The sequence below is a fragment of the Delphinapterus leucas genome, chromosome 16 (genome assembly GCF_059928025.1).
Source record: "Delphinapterus leucas isolate spDelLeu-1000000601 "Yukka" chromosome 16, BTC_Dleu_Yukka2, whole genome shotgun sequence".
Classification (NCBI taxonomy): Eukaryota; Metazoa; Chordata; class Mammalia; order Artiodactyla; family Monodontidae; genus Delphinapterus; species Delphinapterus leucas.
Window position 1 is genome coordinate 10,016,090 of NC_143144.1, and position 20,385 is coordinate 10,036,474.

The window sequence follows — 20,385 nt, forward strand, 5'->3', positions numbered from 1 at the left end:
AGCAACTAGGCCCGTGAGCCACAACTACTGAGCCTGCGCGTCTGGAGCCTGTGCTCCGCAACAAGAGAGGCCGCGATAGTGAGAGGCCCGTGCGCCGCGATGAAGAGTGGCCCCCACTTGCCACAACTAGAGAAAGCCCTCGCACAGAAACGAAGACCCAACACAGCCAAAAATAAATAAATTAATTAATTAAAAAAAAGAAAAAACTTCAAAACAAAAAAAAAAGCTTCTGCACAGCAAAGCAAAACCACTAACAAAATGAAAAGACAACCTATGGAATGGAAGAAAATATTTGCAAATCATATGCAGTAAGGGGTTAATATCCAAAATATATAAAGAACTCACACAACTTAACAGCAAAGAATAATCTGATTAAAATATGAGCAGAAAATCTGAATAGACTTTTTTCCAAAGAAGACATATGGATGGCCAACAGGTACACGAAAAGGTGCTCAGTATCACCAATCATCAGGGAAATGAAAATCAAAACCACACCTGTCAGCATGGCTATTATCAAAAAGACAAGAAGTAACAAGTGTTGGTGAGGATGTGGAGAAAAGAAAACCCTTGGGCACTGTTGGTGGGAATGTAAATTGGTGCAGCCACCGTGGAGAACCGTATGGAGGGCCCAGAAAAAAATTAAAAATAGAACTACCAAAAGATCCAACAATTTCACTTCTTGGTATTTAACTGAAGAAAACAAATATACTAACTTGAAAAGATATATGTAGCTCCACGTTCACTGCAGCATTATTTACAATAACCAAGTACAGAAGCGATCCAAGTATCCATTGATGGATGAATAAAGAAAATGTAGTATATATACACAATATATCTAGTCATGAAAATGAATAAAACCTGGCCATTTGCAACATGGATGGAACTTGAGGACATAATGCTTACTGAACTAAGGGAGAGAAAGATAAATACCATACAGTCTCACTTACACGTGGAGTCTAAACAAAACACAACAACAACAAAAACCAAAAAGAAATCTAAGCGTATGCATACAGAGAACAGATTAGTGCTGTCAGAGGCGCTGGGGTAGGAGGTTCAGGGAAATGTGGGAAGGGGGTTAAAAAGTATTAGCTTCCAGCTATAAAGTCAGGGGGATGTAATGTACAGCACAGTGACTACAGTTAATAAGACTGTATTATATATTTGAAACTTCCTAACAAAGTAAATCTTAAAAGTTTTTATCACAAGAAAAAAAAATTCTAATAATGTATGGTGATGGGTTTTAACTAGACTTATTCTGGTGATCATTTCACAATATATAGAGATACCAAATCATTATGTTGTACATCTAACATTGATACAGTATTATGTCAATCATATCTAAATAAAATTTATAAATAAATAGAAATGGAATACCACCAGTATCTTTGAAGTCCCTTTTTAATTATATCCATCTCCCTCCTCTTAGAGGTAAAAATTTTACTTTCGTTTATTTCTTTTCTTTATAATTTCATCACATATGTATCCCTAAACAATGTACTTAGGTTATTCTTTCCTGTTTTTGAACTTTAACATGAATGTAATCTAATGTGTGACTTCTTCTGTGATGTGCTTCTTTTGCTAACATTTTACTTTGGCATTTATCCAAGATGATGAATTTTATAGTAGCTCATTTATTTTCACTGCTGTAAATGTTACATTATCTGAAAATATCACAATTTATTTGTTCTATTGTTGATCTATTATATACGGTAAGCAGAGAGATGGCCCCCCAAAGATGTCCATGCTCTAATTTCTGAAACCTGTGACTATGTTAAAAGGGACTTAGCAGACGTGATTAAGTTAAGGAATTTAAGACGGTGAGATTACACTGGATTATTCAGGTGGAACCAATACAAAGTTCTTTACAAGAGGGAGACAGGTGTGTCAGAGGAAGATTGGAAGATTCTACACTGCTGGCTTTGAAGATGGAGGAAGAGGCGACAAGCCAAGGAACACAGCAGCTTTTAGAAGCCTGGAAAAGGCAAGGAACAGTTCTCCCCTAGAGAAAGGGAGAAAGAAGCCTTGTTCACACCTTTATCACACCTTTAAGACCAATTTTCAGACTTCTGGGCATAGAACTATAAGATGATAACTTTGTGTTATATTAAGCCACCAAGTTTGTAAATTTGTTACAGCAGCAATAGGAAACTAATACAATTCATATTTAGGTTATTTCCAGAATCAGCTAAACAATGTCATACGAACATTTTTGTACATATCTCCTGATATATACGTGTGTGTAAGACTTCCTCCAGGTTATATGCTTAGGAGTAGAATTACTAGAAGTACATGTTCAGTTTTACTAGGGAATGACAGGCTTATTTCCAAAACAGTTGTACCAGTTTACAACCCTACCAACAGCGGATGGGAGTTATTGTTGAATCATATCCTCACCAGTATTTTATATTAATCTGTTTCCATTTTTGCCAATCTAGTAAGCATGAAAGGGTCTCTGATTTTTTTTTTGCACTAATGAGGTACAAAGTTCTAATGTTTTATAAAACATTTCTATTCTTGTGTAAAATGTCTGTTTATAGCTTTTGTTCATTTTTCTATTGGGTTGTCTTTTTCATATTGACATGCAGTAAAAATACTGCTTTTTCCCTATTCTGTTTTAACCTTCTGGAACTCCAGTTATCATATCAGACCTTCTTACTCTATTCTTCACATCTCTTAAGCTCTCTTAAACATCTACCATCCTGTTACCTTTCTGGGGTTCATTCTGAATAACTTACTTGCACTTCTCTTCCATTCATTTATTCATTTATCCAACATATTTATTGAGAGCTTAACATAAGCCCTGCACTGTTCTAATTACTGGGAATGTAATATTAGAAGAAAGAGAATTCTCATAGAAGAGAAAAACAAATGAATGACCAAAGTATAGAGTCTGTCAGATAGTAATAAAGTGATATGGAGGAAAACTAGAGAACTGAGACAGGTGTTACAGAATCGGGGCTGCTAAATTTTTAAACAAGGATAATTATAGAAGGTCCAACTGAAATTTCAGCAAAACTTAAGAGGGGAAGGAGCAAACCAATGCTTTTTTGGTGGGGGGGTGGTGGTGAGGGGGGCTGGGAGAAGAAGAAGCATTCCAGGCAGTGGGAATACTAAATGCGAAGGCCCTGAGGCAGTAAGCTTGCCCAAGGGCTCAGAGAAACAATAAGGAGGACTACATAGTAGGTAAAAGGAGAATTAGAGGACCTTTATTAAGATTGTGGCTTTTCTGAGTCTGGTGTTTTCTCACACCAACCAATTCTCCACCTCTCCAACATTAACTGGGTGCCCAATTCAATTCTGATATCACATGGAATTACAGCAGACCCCAAAGATTAAGGGTGTAGACACACAGGACTGCCCCGACTTAAGATGCCAGCCCCAAGCCACCTGTAACTGACAGACCGGCTATAGAGAGGGGTTCCCACAACTTCCTTCTCAGGTTTGATAATTTGCTAGAATGGCCTACAGAACTCAGGAAAACACTTTACTTATGTTTACTGGTTTACTGCAAAGGGTACAACTCAGAAACAGCCAAACGGAAGAGATGCACAGGGCAAGGTACTGATTGGCGTATGGGGGGAGGGGGCAGCGTGCAGAAGTTCTGTGCCTCTGCACTGCTCTTCCAGCAAGTCTATGCGTTCATCAACCTGGGAGCTCATCGAATCTCACTGTTCTATGAGTTTTTACAGAGCTCAATCTACAGCACCCCTTGCCCGAACCTGGAGATCAGTGGGTAGGGCCGAAAGTTCCAGTCCTCTAAGCACTTGGCCTTTCTGCACCAGGCTCATCCTGAAGCTCTCTAGGGTTCCCACTAAGTCACCTCATTAGCATAAACTCAGCTACGACTGAAAGGAGCACCCCTATTTCTCAGGAAATTCCAAGGCTTTTAGGAGCTTCGTGCCAGGAATAGGGGATAAAGAGCAAGTATGTTTTTGTACCGTGCACAACACTGAGTGAGGCAGGAAGCCACTGGAAGAGCTTTAAGCAAAGCCTAAAAGGAACATGGAGTACAAGGCAAGGATGAAGGGTTTCTCTTTTATATTGTATGGTCAGGGAAGGCGACAATTTAGGTAAGTGGACATGGCAGATAAGGTGACGCTTTAGCAGAAACCTAAGAAAGTGAGCGAGTGAACCACATGAATATATGAGAAGAGTGTTAGCTCGGCAGAGGAAACTGCTAGTCCAAGAGTCTCAATGCAAGAACACATTTGCCGTGTTTGAGGAACAGCTGGGAAGTCAGCTTGGCTGCAGCATAGGTTTAAGGGGGAGTAGACTGTAGGAAGAACAGATTTGAGGGGGAAAAAAAAATCAGGAATTTGGTTCCTGATACATCAAGTTCGTGATACCTATTAATTATCCAAGTGGAGAGGTTGAAAAGGTAGTTGGATGTATGGATCTAGAGCTGAGAATCCTAGTCTGGAGATTCTGAAAGTCAGTTATATAGATGGTATTTAAAATCAAGAGACTAGGGCTTCCCTGGTGGCGCAGTGGCTGAGAGTCCGCCTGCCGATGCAGGGGACACGGGTTCGTGCCCCGGTCCGGGAGGATCCCACATGCCGCGGAGTGGCTGGGCCCGTGAGCCGTGGCCGCTGAGCCTGCGCGTCCGGAGCCTGTGCTCCGCAGCGGGAGAGGCCACAACAGTGAGAGGCCCGTGTACCGCAAAAAAAAAATAATAATAAAATAAAATAAAATCAAGAGACTAAATGAGATGACAAAGGTGGAGAAAAGAAAGACTACAAGATTTGAACCCTGAGGTTCAACATTAGCGGTTAGGGACAGAGGAGGAACAAGCAAAGGATTCTAAGAAAGACTGGCCTGCAGAAAGACAGGGAAAAAAATCAGAAAAGTATACTATCCTGGAAACCAAAAAAAGAAAAAAAAACCAAGAAACATATTTCAAGGACAGTGAGTGGTGAGCTGTGAAAAAGTCTGCCGATTGTTTTTGGTTTTTTTTTTGGGCGGTGGCCTCTCCCATTGCGGAACACAGGCTCCAGACACACAGGCTCAGCGGCCATGGCTCACGGGCCCAGCCGCTCCACGGCATGTGGGCTCCTCCCGGACCGGGGCACAAACCCGCGTCCCCTGCATCAGCAGGCGGACTCCCAACCACTGTGCCACCAGGGAAACCCTGCGGATAGTTTTTAAACCTTAGCTTTTTAAACTACTGGCTTTAGCAGCAAGGAAGACATTAGTGACCTTGACAAGAGCAGTTTTAAAGAAGTGGTAGAGCCAAAGGTCAGGCTGGAATGGGCTGAATGATCAGAAGAGGAAAGATAAAGGTAACTCTTTTGAGGAGTTTTTCTATAGAGGGGAAAAGAAAAACTGAGCAGAGTCAGAAGAGATGGGTGGCTCAAGAGAGAAATTTAAAATAGTAGAATTAACAGCATGTTCTATGATGACAGTAACAGTCCATTAGAGCAGGAAAAATCAATGATCCAGGAGAGAAAGGGAAGATTTGCTCAAGCCATGTCCTTCAATTAGAAAGAATGGGACTAAAACACAAGTAAGAGGGATTGACCTTTGAAAAGAGCACAAACAGTTCATCCATGGTAATCTACAGGAAGTCAAATTATGTGTGTCAGAGACTAGTAGGTGGACAGATGTGGATCATTCTGATTACTCCAACTTTGTTAGTGAAATATGAAGCTAAAAGTGATGGAAAAGGAGGTGTTGGAGGGTCAAGTAGAAAGAAAAGTACATTAAATGGATGTCTGATTCAATAATCATTTTTTTCTGCTAGGTATAATCAGCTATTTAATCCATCCATTGATTTCTTAATTTCATTTCTAGAACTTCTATTTCATTATGTTTTAATCTTTTGGGTAATTCTTTAAAATTTCTTGTTCTTTTTCATACTTTCAAGGCTTTTTATTTAAACACATTAAACAGTGATTTTAAATTATATCTGATATTTTCAAAATCTAAGGTCATTATAGGTCTATTTCTATAATCTATATTTCTAATATGTCATTCATGGTGCCTTTGTGTGTTTTGACTATTAGCTTATTCTTCCTGACACTTTATCTTCAAGAATTCTTTAGGGCCTGGGTTGTAAATAAATCCCAGTATATTTGGATATTTGCTTTTACCAGTAAACTGGGAGCGTACCAACCTGAGGCTGCTACAAATTAAATTTCCCACTTAAAGCTTTTCCCAGTACAGGTGGCATGAATTTGCCCTGTATAAGGGCTGGTTCATGGTTACAAATTCTCAAGGCAGTTTTTTTTTCCCTTCCCCTAGCAAGTTTCTTCACTTTCCCCTTACTTGTGGTGGGTTTCATTTCTCATTTACCCTTGTATTGAAGATGTAGCTCTGTGGAGCCCAATCTTTATGGTGGGGCCTCCTTTTATTTCCCTCTCTTTGGGCAGGCACACACTTTATTTGTTCACTCCACTCCATGCAGTTGTTAAAGCAGAAGGCTCAAGGTGTTCAGAGTTCGGGGGAAGTCCTCAAGGTAATGGGACTGAAGCAGCACTGTTTGAGTCTCAAGGTTCTGGCTTTCCATCCTGGGGGGGGGGTGCGGGGCGGCTTTATGTATTCCTTGATTTCCTGCCACCTCAGAAATGCATTTTAAAAAATTTAAAAATATATCTGACTGAAGTTATTTCTTTACAGGAAGATTAACTTGTTATATCACTTGTATGCACTATGTTTTTAGTTCCTATGTTTTGCCATAATACAAAGCATATTTGCATTTCATTTATAAAACATGGAGTATGTGGTGTACAAATGCCTATCATTTCGTGTGCTTAAAAATAATTTTATGCTTTTAATGTAAGGAGATAATATTCAAAATATTCATCTCCTTAACTAAGTTCTTCTGAATAGAAGTACTTTTTAAAAAATCTAATTCTTCCCTTTATTCTTTACCGTTTTTCTTCCAATTTAGTGTATGAAAGAGAAAAGAAAGAACTGGCTTGGTTCCATCTTTTTATTTTCCTGGGTCTCCCTCTGCTCTATTTCTATACCGCAAAGAAGCAAGCACGCTGAGATGCACTGTATAAACCAGAAAGAAGCCTACTGGGGCTCCAGTCTAATCTTGTTCACTTACTTAACAAGTGTGATATTTATCATGTAAGCTCTCTTAACGTCATTTACCTCAATCGGCCCACAGATATGTCAAATAAAATGAGATAATGTATATTTAAACATGTTACAGATTAAAGTACTATCTAAAATATGATCCAACACTATATTAGAAAGTACCACTGGAAACAAAAAACATATATATTCATTTTTGAGGACTGTTTGGTACAATGCTACCTTGAATATGTGCAAATCTTTAACTATTGAACTATATATATTCATTTGGACATAATGAAACTTAAATTACATATATTCACTTGGATATAATAAAACTTAAAGTACACATGGAATTATAAAGCATTAATACACATAATTAGTGATAGGAACCTAAAACAAAGCTTCTACATTGGTAATAAAGTATACAATTAATATATGCTATATAAAGAGAAAATGAGAAATCAAAATTTTAAAAAATAGCTAAATGTAAATTCTACTCAAAAAGAAACGACCCACTAATAACTAGAAAATAATTTTGCCAAAGACAATTCGGAAAATATACTTTTCGTAAGTCTGGTAGATATGCCCAGATTGCCACTATCTATTTCAGTGTTTCCAAGTGGGGTTAAAAGATAGTTACAAGGGTAACTGCATTAGTTACTTGCAAGGCTGGTTTAAAATGCTGATTCCTGGTTCACATCCAGATCCCTTAAATCAGAACATCTGGTAATGGACCCAGAGAATCTGCATTTTTAACATCCCCCCTCCCCACCCAAACCAAAAGTCTGCCCCTTTTATTTTTGTCAAATCATTCATTTAAAAAATATTCAGGGACTTCCCTGGAGGTCCAGTGGTTAAGACCTCACCTTCCAGTGCAGGGGGTGCGGGTTTGATCCCTGGTCGGGGAGCTAAGATCCCACACGCCTCGCAGCCGAAAAACCAAAACATAAAACAGAAGCAACATTGTAAGAAATTCAATAAAGACTTAAAAAATGGTCCACATCCAAAAAAAAAAAAATCTTAAAAAAAAACTTCAAACGGACAGAAACTGAATATTCGGGCATTCGGGATTCAGAACACCATAACACTATGACACTGTCTGAATAAAAAATGAGAAAAACATGTTTACACGGTTACCCTCAGTTATCTTCAATTTTACTTAACAATCAGCATTAATTGCTTCAATCGACGTCTCCCTCATTATCGGGCCACCTGAGACACCTTTTGTGTTTTTTGCTTTTAGCAGTTTTGCCACTTTGGAGCAGGTGCAGGCAAGAGAGCACCTGGCAGACGTCTACTCAAATTCTCCTGTATGAAAAAGAAGCAAACACCTTTCTTAAGGCAAAGGGCTGCGGGAAGCTAACGCTCTGATTTCCAGCATATCGAGAACCCTTCCTTAAGATACGCCTCACAAAGACAACCCCCAAACCCTAATTTACCAGCCAGCACCTCACTGCTGATGGAGCCAAGATCAGACACAGACCTCCGGCGACGCCACTTAGCAGACCGAGTACAAGCTGGGTAAAAATACGGCGGTCCTGAGCGAGGGAAGATGCGAGGGGTTCTCTAGTCCGAAAGTCGAGGAAGTTAAGTCTCGTCCCCCTCGCGATCCACACGGCTGTTGCAGGCCCGCGGGGTCTGTCACCTCCTCTCCACCTGCCCGCCGACCCCCTGAGCTCGCCGCGGGGAGGGCTTCCCCATTTCTCTGCGTGCTCTCTTCCCAAAACAGACGCGGAGGTTTTCATTCCCGTCCCATCTCCCGCCACACTCTCAGCCGCTTAAACATCAGAAAGACAGAAACGAAAACACCTCCGGGGACCGTCACCATCTTCCTCATTCTCCTGCCATCACCCCAGGAGGGTCGCCAGCCCCGTACGCCGCGAGCGGCTCGCAGGCGCTTCCTGGGCTCAACGATCACGGTTTCAGCCCCACTCCCCGCCCCCCCCATCTTTTCCGCTCGCCAGAAACCACGGCGGGCTCCGGCTCCGGCCCTCCCGCGCCTCAGCCGCGGCCCGGTCGCCGCCGCTGCAGCCGCCGGCTTTCGGCCGGGGGTCCCCGCACCGCCATCACTCGGGCTCACCTGGGCCTCGACGACGCTCGGGAGGAAGCTCAGGGTGACCAGCAGCTGCAACGCGGCCGCCGCCCCCTGCCCTGCGCCGGCCCGCCCGACCCCCCGGCTCATGCTGACCTCTCCCCTCGCCGCGGCCGGCCGGGCCCCTCGGGGCCGGAGAACGGCGGGCGGCCCGGGCGACGACCCAAGGGGACGACTCCCGGCGGCCGAGAGACTCCAGGGTCAGAGGTCTGCACGCCCGTCGGGAGGTAGGGGACGCTCTGCCTGGCGCCTGGCAGCTGTGAGCGAGGCTGGTGAGTCGAGTGCCCCCGACCTCATCCCCCAGGCGGCCCCGCCCCCGGCCTCCCCTGCGCCGGCCCCACCCCCTCCGACCGCGAGGCCTTTTGGGAGTTGTGGTCCCGCGCGGCCGGGAGGGCGCCTCAGGCCGGAAGGCGGGGCCGGCGGCAGGGGAACCCGGGAACTACAACTGCGGAGACCGCTCCGCCTCCCCGGGGCTTCGGACTGCAAGGCGGCCAATGACTGGGGACCACGCGGGCCTCCAAAACAAGAGGCTGTGCGGGCGGTGCGGGTGGGAGGGAGCGTCCTCCTTTGCGGCCGGCCACCCGCTGCGCCCCTTCCCTTGGCAGTTGCTCCTGGAAAGGGAGCGAAGGGGCCCCACCCTGGGTCTTTGCCCCCTGACACCGCACGGCCGCGAGGCTCCAGGATCTACGCAAATGAGAAACGAGGGCTCCTGGACTTTAAGTGTCGGGCGCTTTCTTTGTCTCACCCACTTTTCTGTAGCCTCACATCTACCGCGGGTGCCTGGATGAGCCACCTGCGACTTGTGGAGATGGCTTCGGCTCCTCCTTCATCTTATACGCCCCAGACGTGGATGTCGTCCTCTGCCTCGTCCAGCTCCCACTCCTATGCTGACACGTACAAACATAATTATATACATAATTACATACATAACTACATAATTACAAACACAAAGGATGGGACGTAACCCAAGTTCATAATAAAATCTGGGAATGGGGATGAACACACAGAAAATTTTGGAGTGATAACTGGGTTCAGCTCCCACCTCTAAAACATCCTAGTTTGTTATGTGGCTTTAGACAAGTTACTTAACCTCTCTGAGCCTCAGTTTGTCCGTCTATAAAGTAAACACACTAATACCCACCTGAAACATTGTTCTAGCATTGCATAAGATTATAAACGTAAAGGGCTTAGTATGGTGCCTAGTATAAAAGAAATGTTCAGGGCCTCCCTGGTGGCGCAGTGGTTGAGAGTCCGCCTGCCGCTACAGGGGACATGGGTTCGTGCCCTGGTCCGGGAAGATCCCACATGCCGCGGAGTGGCTGGGCCTGTGAGCCATGGCCGCTGAGCCTGCGCGTCCGGAGCCTGTGCTCCGCAACGGGAGAGGCCACAACAGTGAGAGGCCCGTGTACCGGAAAAAAAAAAAAAAGGAATGTTCAATAAATGACAGCTGCTGTTAGCTTTATTAATATTCTTGATTTCTAGTAAACTAATAAAATACATCACCTTACATTTATGCAGTGTGTATTAGTTTCCCACCGTTTGTATAACAAATTACCACAGATTTAGTGGCTTAAAACAAATGTATCATCTTACAGTTCTGGAGGTCAGGAGTCCAAACTGGATCAGCAGAGCTACATTCTTTCTAGAGGCTTTCTCTAGGGGACAATATGTTTTCTTGCCTTTTCCAGCTTCTAGAGGCCAGGCATTCCTTAGCTCATGACCGTGCATCATATTGTCACGTTTCACTCCCTCTGCTTCTGTTGTCACTCACTCCCTCTGCTTCTGTTGTCACATGCCTTCTCTTTCTAAACCTAACTCTACCGCCTCCCCCTTGTAAAGATCCCTGTGATTCCATTGGGCCCACCAGATAATCAAAAATAATCTTCCCAACTCAAAATCCTTAACATAATCACATCTGCTAAGTCCTTTTCGCCACATAGGGTAACATACTTTCAGGATCTGGGGATTAGGGCGTGGGCACCTTTGGGGGGCATTAATCAGCCTACATATATCTTATGAAGCACTTTCATAGTGCAAAATGAAAATGCAGGGTCCTGGCTCAAAAAATAGTAAGAATTTCAAGAGAGCAGAGCATTAAGGCCAAGGGCAGTGCCCTTCTGAGCACAGGTCACATGCCCAGAAGCCAGCCCTGCTGTCCTATTCCTTTTCAGCACCTCTTTCTCCTGCCTCCAAACATGTCTAGCTCATCCCTAGCTTAAAAACAAAAAGAATTTTTACTTGATTCTTCCAACTACTTTTCCATCCCTCCTCTTTTTTTCTTTGCCAAACCTATATTTTCTATCCTCCCGTTTCCTTCTTTCCCTCATATAAACGTACTCTGTCCCCATCAGTCTGCTAAAGCTTTGCTCTTATCAAGTCCAGTGGACTTTCCTCAAGAGTCCTTGTCTCTGTTCAGCGTTTTATGTTACTGATAACACATACATCCTGGGATGATGTTATAAAAAAATGCTGGGAAATTTTTGTTGTTGTTAAAAAGAGTGGATTATAAATTTACTTGTTATAAAATCTCAGGTCCTTGAATAGATCTTTACTCTTGGGTCCTCTCTTGGATGCGCAGTTTGAACCTTTCCATCCCTAATGCTATGGTTGGAAGTTGTAACAGAAGTAAAGTGTATGCGCTAATTCTCTTTGGTTGCAACCCACAAAAATCAGCTCTAGCTAAAAAAAAATTTTTTTTTAATAATAGATTTTAAAAGTGTGGAATAGCTTATAGTACTGAGGAAGATTTCACCACTCACACCTCCGGAAATGCAAGTCCATCAGTACAGCATTCAGGGACTCCAAGGAGAGTCTTACCTAGGACACTGCCATTGGACGGATCAGTTCCAATCATTTTAGTCATTGTCTCTCCTATCAAAATACAGATTTCTTCTAGAGTTTAGCTTCAGGGGAGGGAGCAAGCTCTTTGATTGACAACCACACAATACCACACAAAATGAGCAAGACGTAATTACACAGATGAACAGTGAGTGCTACTGCCTTCAATCATTAAAAGAAGGGAAAAAGACACTGGTCAGACAAAAGTGATGTCCCCTTCAGGAAGTCATGCTTTTATTCGAGTACTCCCTTTGCACATACTTTTTTTTTTAATCTCAGCATATATTCACACATTCATTAAATTGTCCCAGATGTCCTGAGTGCAGAAAACCAAGAAGCACACCTCTGGACACTGGCAGCCCAGAAATAGCAACAATATGCATCCTGTAGTTTATGTAATTTTTGATTTACTTAACATCACCTGGATTAGATGAACCTAATTACCTGGAACTAAGGTGTAGAAAAGTTGACCACATTGCTCAAATGGAAGAATTTATAGGCCTTCCAGATCTATTAATCTGAGAAGGGCCGGCTAGGAAGTCAATCAGTACAACTCTCTCATTGCAAACAATGACAATTTATAATTGATTTGGTTGGGACAGATTATTGGAGAGGGTTAACCTGGAGGAACAATCTTAGTATAGATAGTAATTCCACTAGGGCCAGCTATGACTGTATTTCCCGTGATTCTTAATGGAACCAAAATCAGAATCAGCCATGGATGACCTCAGTGTGCTTCAGCTTTTCGAATGAATAGTGTCAAAATGTGCTTAAGTCAAGATGAATAATAGTCATATTTGAAATGTAGTCACACTGACACCATGCACAAAAACAGATTTATATTTATTGCAGATTCCGTTTTGCTCTCAAGTACAAATGATTCCCCCATCTCTCGTCCCTTTGTTTCACCTCCCCTACTTTCCACTCCACATCTCTCTTCTTCTCTGAGTCGATGGCCGAATGATCTCATCCCTGTAGTCTGGAGTGAGTCATCCAGAGTCTATGGCGGTTCCTATCACCACATTCATTTAGCACCAACAATCTGCTGCTCTGTATTAGAAGCTGGCTTTTCCTGTGAATACGTGTATTATAGATATCTAGTGTGTAACGTTGTAGAGGACTAGCTCTTCTTATTCTATGTTCTCTTTAATAACTATCTCAGTTCCTATGAACAGTAATTGATAAATGTTTGTTGATTGACTGGTTAATATTATCTAGGATCTTAATTTATCTTGGAAGACATCTATCTCACAACCAATCCTGGGTATGGTGCCCTCTGAACATTTCCTATGGACAGCTGGGACCCGGCTTCCTTGGGCCGGAACATTTCTGGTGAAGGCAGTAAGGTGAAACCGGCAGCCTTTCTTTAAGGCAATGGATGACAGTTCTTTAGAAGTGTATTGGGGGATTAGCAAAAAAACTGAGGGAGTAACACACTTGTCAGAGGACTGGTTGAAACCAGTTACTGGAAATTTACTACTTCAAGAGTTCTGTTTTTTTCTCAAGCACTTCTTGATATGTCCATAGCTAATGGTTGAAACAAAGGCTTGAGAATTTTCTTAGTAGATGACTGTAATGCTTAAGAGATTTTGTGAATTAACCAAATTGCACTAAGTATTTACATTTCTGAGATATCATCAAATTGTGTTTCTTTGATTTTTTTTTTTATAGCTTGGTTAACTTGTGACTTCTAATGAAGGAGGAAATTGTTGACGAATGGCTCAAAATAAAAGTCAAGGGAAGGGCTTCCCTGGTGGCGCAGTGGTTGAGAGTCCGCATGCTGATGCAGGGGATGTGGGTTTGTGTCCCGGTCCGGGAGGATCCCACATGCCGTGGAGCGGCTGGGCCAGTGAGTCATGGCCGCTGAGCCTGCGTGTCCGGAGCCTGTAAAAGTCAAGGGAATGGGGTGGAAATTTACACACCAGTAATTTTCACTCCTGATAGCAAGCTGAATTGTGATTAATGCACCTGCTGAATAATGACAGCAATCTGGTGTGTTTAAACAACTGTATTTGTAGACAGCACTGGTGTGTTAACAACCGGTCATGGCATTTTTTTAAGTGGATTTCTACTTGTAACTTAGTTATAAAGGGAATTTTTGCTTGATGATAGGATTTCTGAATTTTACTGAGGGCATTTCTTCCCCTTTTCTTTTCACAATAGGGATGAAAAGTAATCAAAACAAAAGAATTTGGCTGGCCTGTGGCTTGTTAGTTACCTACCTAAAGTATTCACTGCTTTTTCTTGAATATTTACTCAGCTGTGACACTCAAGTATTTTCACTTAACAGCATTAAAGCTGATAAACTTAAGTTAGAATTATTTCCATTTCTAAAGGAGTTTACATAGTGATACATGCGGTCTGGATAAAACTTTATTTTATATAACAAACATATTATGGTATTGTGCTAGAAGTTCATATATCATGTGATCAGGGGAAACACCTATTAAATGTAAATAATTGGAAAACCTAGAATCATAATTCTGCCAATTTCATCCTCCTACCTAATTTCTAGAATGCAAAAGACTTCACATAGTCATAATTATGATTCTGCCAATTTCATCCTCCTACCTAATTTCTAGAAGGCAAAAGACTTCACATAATCATGAAGTTCTTCACCGCTTCCTACACATTGGGACTGTCTGACTTCTATCCACTTTCCTACTCCAGTCCGTTCCACAAAGTGTCCAGGGTACACGACAGTGAGGGCTAACAACGAGAAAGAATGTTTGCATGACATAAAAACAAACATGCCAGGAAGGAGAGAGGGACAAGGTCATGGAGATGGTGATTGCAGACAGGGAAAGGCAGAGAAGGTCATAGACGGTCATTCAATGCTTGTTGGAGGTGTTTCTGTGTCGGCAATGACTGAGTTCTTCCCTCCTGTCAATATGGACCCCCAGCCGTTGGGAACCTCAAGAAGTTTAGTTTCTCCAAATTCAGTTGCTTCATATATAGAGTTCAGTCAGCTGCTTCATCTTTTGTGTTCCTGCTGCTTCTCCAATGGTCACATTCCCAATTCCTCCCCCACTACTGCCCTACTGTCCCCCTTCTCCAACCCCTTCCCCCAGTAGAATCTGGTTTTGATTGTCCAGTATCAGTTGGGAAGAAGCTTGACCACCTGTGCATCACTCTTTCTCACTTGCCAACATCTTGACTCAGATACAGATTTCATTTGGCCTTAACAGAATCACATACTTGCTTGTTTCCACTTCATATGATTTCCTTTGTTCTATTTAGGAAATCTTTTTGTTTTTTCATGAGGTATAGTTGATTTACAATATTGTATCAGTTTCAGGTGTACAACATAGTTATTCTTTTTTTTTTTATATAGATTATACTCCATTTAAAGTTGTTGTAGGGACTTCCCTGGCGGTCTAGTGGTTAAGACTCTGTGCATCCACTGCAGGTGCAGCAGGTTTGATCCCTGGTTGGGGAACTAAGATCCCGTATGCCCAACAGTGCAGCCAAAAATAAAAATTAACTAATTTATTTATTTAAAAAAGTAAAGTTATTGTAAAATGTTGGCTACATTCCCTGTGCTGTACAATGTAGCTTGTACAGTGCTGTCCTTGTAGCTTATTTATTTTTGATAATCTCTCATAGATACACATTCTTCAAGGATCTTCTCCTTCTACTGGAGCCAGATGATGTTGCATTTGAGATGTTACATAAAAATCCTGTGCTCTTTTCTGGAGAAAAGATGAGCATAACACATACTCTGCAGGACATTGTAAGTGCCCCTTACCTAATATCTCGTAGGGTTGGAATCCGAGTGGAATTCTTATTGTCTGTGACAGTTGTCCATGGTCACCCACAGAAGCAGGATGAACCACCATACTAAACTGCATTCTCGGGATTCCAGTACCCCAAGAATGAAACAGGTCATTTATGCCTCTCTTTTCTTCCATAATCCCAGGGATTCACTTTCCATTGTGCTAAACAATAAAATCAACTAACTATTTCTTAGAAAATACTACCTATTTTTATCAGTCTGATGTTGCCACCAGGTTATAAAACCATCAGAAAACCCGGAGAAAATATCCAGTTATCTCAGAGATTACTTTACAATTACTTGAGAGAAACTTTCCCCCCAGTTTTCAGGTTCTGCTTTAAAAAATGTCTGAAAATCTGATGTTCCTAGCCTGTGGTACTTTTTTCAGACATCCCTGGATTTATCATACAACTAAATTAGAGTGATGCTTCACTGTACAAAATAATTTACCAAAGAAGTAAATGTCTTCACTGTCGGCGTTTGTTTGTTTGTTTCTTTGGCCGAGCCACACTGCATGCGGGAACTTAGCTCCCCAACCAGGGATCTAACCTGTGTCCCCCTGCCGTGGAAGCATGGAGTGTTAACCACTGGACCACCGGGGAAGTCCCCACTGTAGTTTTTTCATTGCAATGGGTAACAATTTATCAAAAATGGTTCCAAGTTTTCTAATAACAAAAGAACATTTTGGAAATGAGTAGTTGTGCTTATTCAAAAACTTGTGTTTATACCTGAAGGCTTTGTGAAATCATTTTTTAATAGACTTAATTTTTTTAGAATAGTTTTAGGTTTACAGCAAAACTGAGCAGCAAGTAGAGTTCCCTTATACCCCCGCCGCTTAAAAGCACAGCCCACCCTGCTGTCAACATCACCCACCACAGTGGTACATTTGTTACAATCAATGAACCAACAATGAACCAACACCGACACATCGGACTTACCCAAAGTCCATAATTTATATTAGGCTTCACTCGGTGTTGCACATTCTATGAGTTTTGATAAACGTATAGTGACATGTATCCATCATTTGGTGGCCCTTAAAATCCCCTATTCTCCACCTATTCATTCCTCTCTCCCCAGTGAAATCAGTTTTTTAGTAAACTTACTATCCTGAGGTTTATGTCAAAAATGGCCAAGTCTACTTCAGCTGGAATTAATTCTAACAGGAATTAATTCTAAAGTGAAACATCAGAATCATTAACCTGTAATGATTTCACTCTGTCTGCATTGTGTGCTTTTAAGAGAAAACAAAATGCATAGTTGTGTTCAGTTATCTTATTAAACATTAATGATTATGAACTCGATCTTCTGACCAAAACAATGACCAGAAGGGTGGGATTTTAAATCTTGCAGTAAAACCAGGTACCTGGAGCTAAGTCAGAGACAAGAAAAGCATCTGCCACGCTGTCAAGGTTAGGGAAGAAAATTAAGATACAGGATAGCTTTGGGATAGCAGCCTCCAGCTCAGACTTTCCGATATTATCCTCTGCCCTCACCTGTGAAGCGACTGGTGCTTCAGACAAGAATTAGCTTGGGATCCTTTGCAGCTCAGCCTGTTGCATAAGGTTCTTATGCCACCTGCATTTCCCCATTCTGTATCTATGTAAAAGCATAACTCTGACTTACAATTCTTTGAGTAACAACTGAAAAATCTCTTGCCTGTCCTGAAAAGTTTCATACAATTCATCATCATTTTAAGTAGAAACTTACGAATGTGTCCTTGGTTGTTAATTTCTACGACACAGAGGAGTGAAGTGGTCAGTTCCCTGGCACTAGAGCTCAGGAAAGTGTGGACACACATTCAGCAGAGGTGTTATAGGGGAGTTTAAGCATCAAATGAATGATTGGGCCAGATGATTTTTAAGAGTTTTTCAATCTTCACTTTCAGTGATCCCACCTAGAAAACAGAGAGCTCTGCCAAGCCTTTTGTCACCAACCAACCAACTAACCAACCAACAAAAAGCCTTCTTCTAACATATTTTAAACATTTTAGAATGATCCCTCTGATTTTCAGTATGAGCAACTCAATAAATGACCCATTATCCCATGTACCCACATTTAATAGTTTGAACTGGAAAGTAGCTATAAGTTGCAAATTCAGTGAATGGAGCAGTCAGCAGCCGTATTTTCCTGATTTTTTTAAATACATCTTTATTGGAGTATAATTGATTCACAATACTGTGTTAGTTTCTGTTGTACAACAAAGTGAATCAGCCATATGTATACATATATCCCCATATCCCCTCCCTCTTGCGTCTCCCTCCCACCCTCCCTATCCCACCCCTCTAGGTGGTCACACAGCACCGAGCTGATCTCCCTGTGCTATGCGGCTGCTTCCCACTAGCTATCTATTTTACATTCGGTAGTGTATGTATGTCGATACTAGACTACCTATAATAACGCACAGGAAACGGAATGTAGGATACTTTGAGGACAAAAAAATAACAAGAAAAGCCTTATGATTCAAAGATCCAAACTAAAAAAATAGCTGGTGTTTAGAGGAAGGGGGCTAATTATTGTGGGGTTATTTTAATAGAGCTGATTATTTAGGAAACACTTTAAAACATCCACATAGCCGTGTCAGAAAGAACTATTTGGGAGAAAGGACACCAGACTGTCTTGGAATATTAGCATACCATTTCCCTCAATGTTCACAGCAACAGCATTAGCAACATTTGGACTTTTCAGATTTTAAAGATAACCTTATCATCCCAAAGTGAGTATGTCACCCATCACTATCATTATATGTAAGTATGATAACCAAAAATTCTGTTTCGGGGCCTTCCCTGGTGGCGCAGTGGTTGAGAGTCCGCCTGCCGATGCAGGGGACACGGGTTCGTGTCCCAGTCCAGGAAGATCCCACATGCTGTGGAGTGGCTGGGCCCATGAGCCATGGCTGCTGAGCCTGCACGTCCGGAGCCTGTGCTCCGCAATGGGAGAGGCCACAGCAGTGAGAGGCCCGCGTACCGCAAAAAAAAAAAAAAAAAAATTGTTTCATTTGCAAAAAGCATACAGAAACCAAAGGGTAGGCATATATCTCCTATGACCACATGTACCTGGCCTGCATCTACCTTTCCTCATTGCCCACCCTCCCCTTACACACTAGCCCTATTCCTTTGGCCAATTTAAGAGCATTGCCCTAACGGTTCTCTCCTCTGTTTCCGGCGTGCCAACTTGCCACTCTGCAGCCTTCCTCCATCAGTATATAAAAACGTGTTGTAATTATGCCCAGCCTTTAAGAACACTTTCTTGACCCTATTTCTGCCACACCTTTCTTTTTACAGAACACTCCATGAAATAGTTCTCTATATTCACTTGTGTCCAATTCTGCTCATTCTATTTTCTCATTGACCCACACCCATTGTTTTTGTCCTCACTATTCCACCAAAACTGCCCTTATCAGAGCTCGCTACAGACCTCTAGATTGCTGTATCCAGAGGTCACATCTTAGTTCTCACGTATGTGACCTAAAGCAGTACAGTTGATCGCTCTCCCCTTGAAACACATTCTTCCCTTGACTTCCGGAATACCACAGCCCTGGTTTTCCTCCCTCTGTCTCCTTTGCTGGTTCTTCCTTCATCTCCACAACCTCTAAATATGCTCTTCTTTTTTATTATTTATTTTCACTCCCTTGGAGATTTCCTCGTCACTTTACATGCCATCAAATGAGAGTGACTCCCAAATTTCTGTCTCCAGCCCGGATCTCTGCATTCAGCTCCAGACTCATGTCCACCTGCCTACTTGACACATTCACTTTGATGTCTGACAACCATCCCTGCCCTGGGATGCTCCTCTTGCCATGGTCCCCATCTCAGTAAATGGAAACTCCCTTCTTCCCGTTATTCAGGCCAAAATCCTTGGCGTTTTATTGTCTTTTTCTCTCTCACTCCAATCTGATCCAACAGCAAATCCTGCTGTCTCTCTCCAAAATACATCCAGAATCTGATCACTTGTCACCGTTTCCACTACACCACCATCATCTCTCGTGTGGATTTTACTGTAACAGCCTCCAAATTGTTCTTACTTCTTTCCTTGCCCAGCTTTATTTTTTTTCCTCAACAAAACAACTGTAGTACTCGTGTTAAAGCATACGTCAATCATGTCATTCCTCAACCTTCAACGGCTCCCTTTTCACTTCTCATAAAAGCCCAAGTTTTCACAGTGACCTGTGAGGCCCTATGTAATCTGCCTGCATTATTTCTTTATGTTTTCTTTTTCTTTTTTTTTTTTTCTTTTTGGAGCACATAATGGTTTATTAGTAAATTGCAGAGTACGACAAGACCCTAGAGCATCTAACCCGCATTCCTTGTCATTTTATTTTTTTATTTTTATTTTTTTACATCTTTATTGGAGTATAATTGCTTTACAATGGTGTGTTTGCATTATTTCTTTAACCTCATCTCCACTTACTTTCTCCTTGGCTCATTCATCTTCAGCCATATTTGCCTCCTTGCTTTCTTCAGACATAGTGAGCAAGCTTCCACCAAGGGCCTTTGCAACTGTTGGTCTCTGCCTGGCATACTCTCCTCCAAATATCTATGTAACTCACTCCTTCACCTGCTCCAGATCTGCACTCAAAATTCAACTTCTTGGTGAGCTTTCCATATCTAGAATTGTAATCCCCCTTTCCCTGGTATTTCCTGTCTTTCCTCTGTTTTAT

The 20,385-nt window shown here is 42.1% G+C and overlaps 1 protein-coding gene across 6 annotated transcripts in view; it reads right to left on the reverse strand.

The window, feature by feature from the left end:
* The window catches only part of ERO1B (endoplasmic reticulum oxidoreductase 1 beta), an 84,797-nt gene extending 75,400 nt beyond the window's left edge, over window positions 1-9,397 (reverse strand). For all 6 annotated transcript variants that reach the window (XR_016388034.1, XM_089897460.1, XM_089897459.1 and 3 more), the window contains exon 1: window positions 9,104-9,397. Coding sequence is in view for 5 of the 6 variants with exons in the window: in XM_089897460.1 (XP_089753586.1) it covers window positions 9,104-9,205 (102 nt within the window). In the remaining variant the exon portion in view is untranslated. The remainder of the gene's footprint in view (window positions 1-9,103) is intronic.
* Between the last annotated feature and the right edge of the window lie 10,988 nt (window positions 9,398-20,385).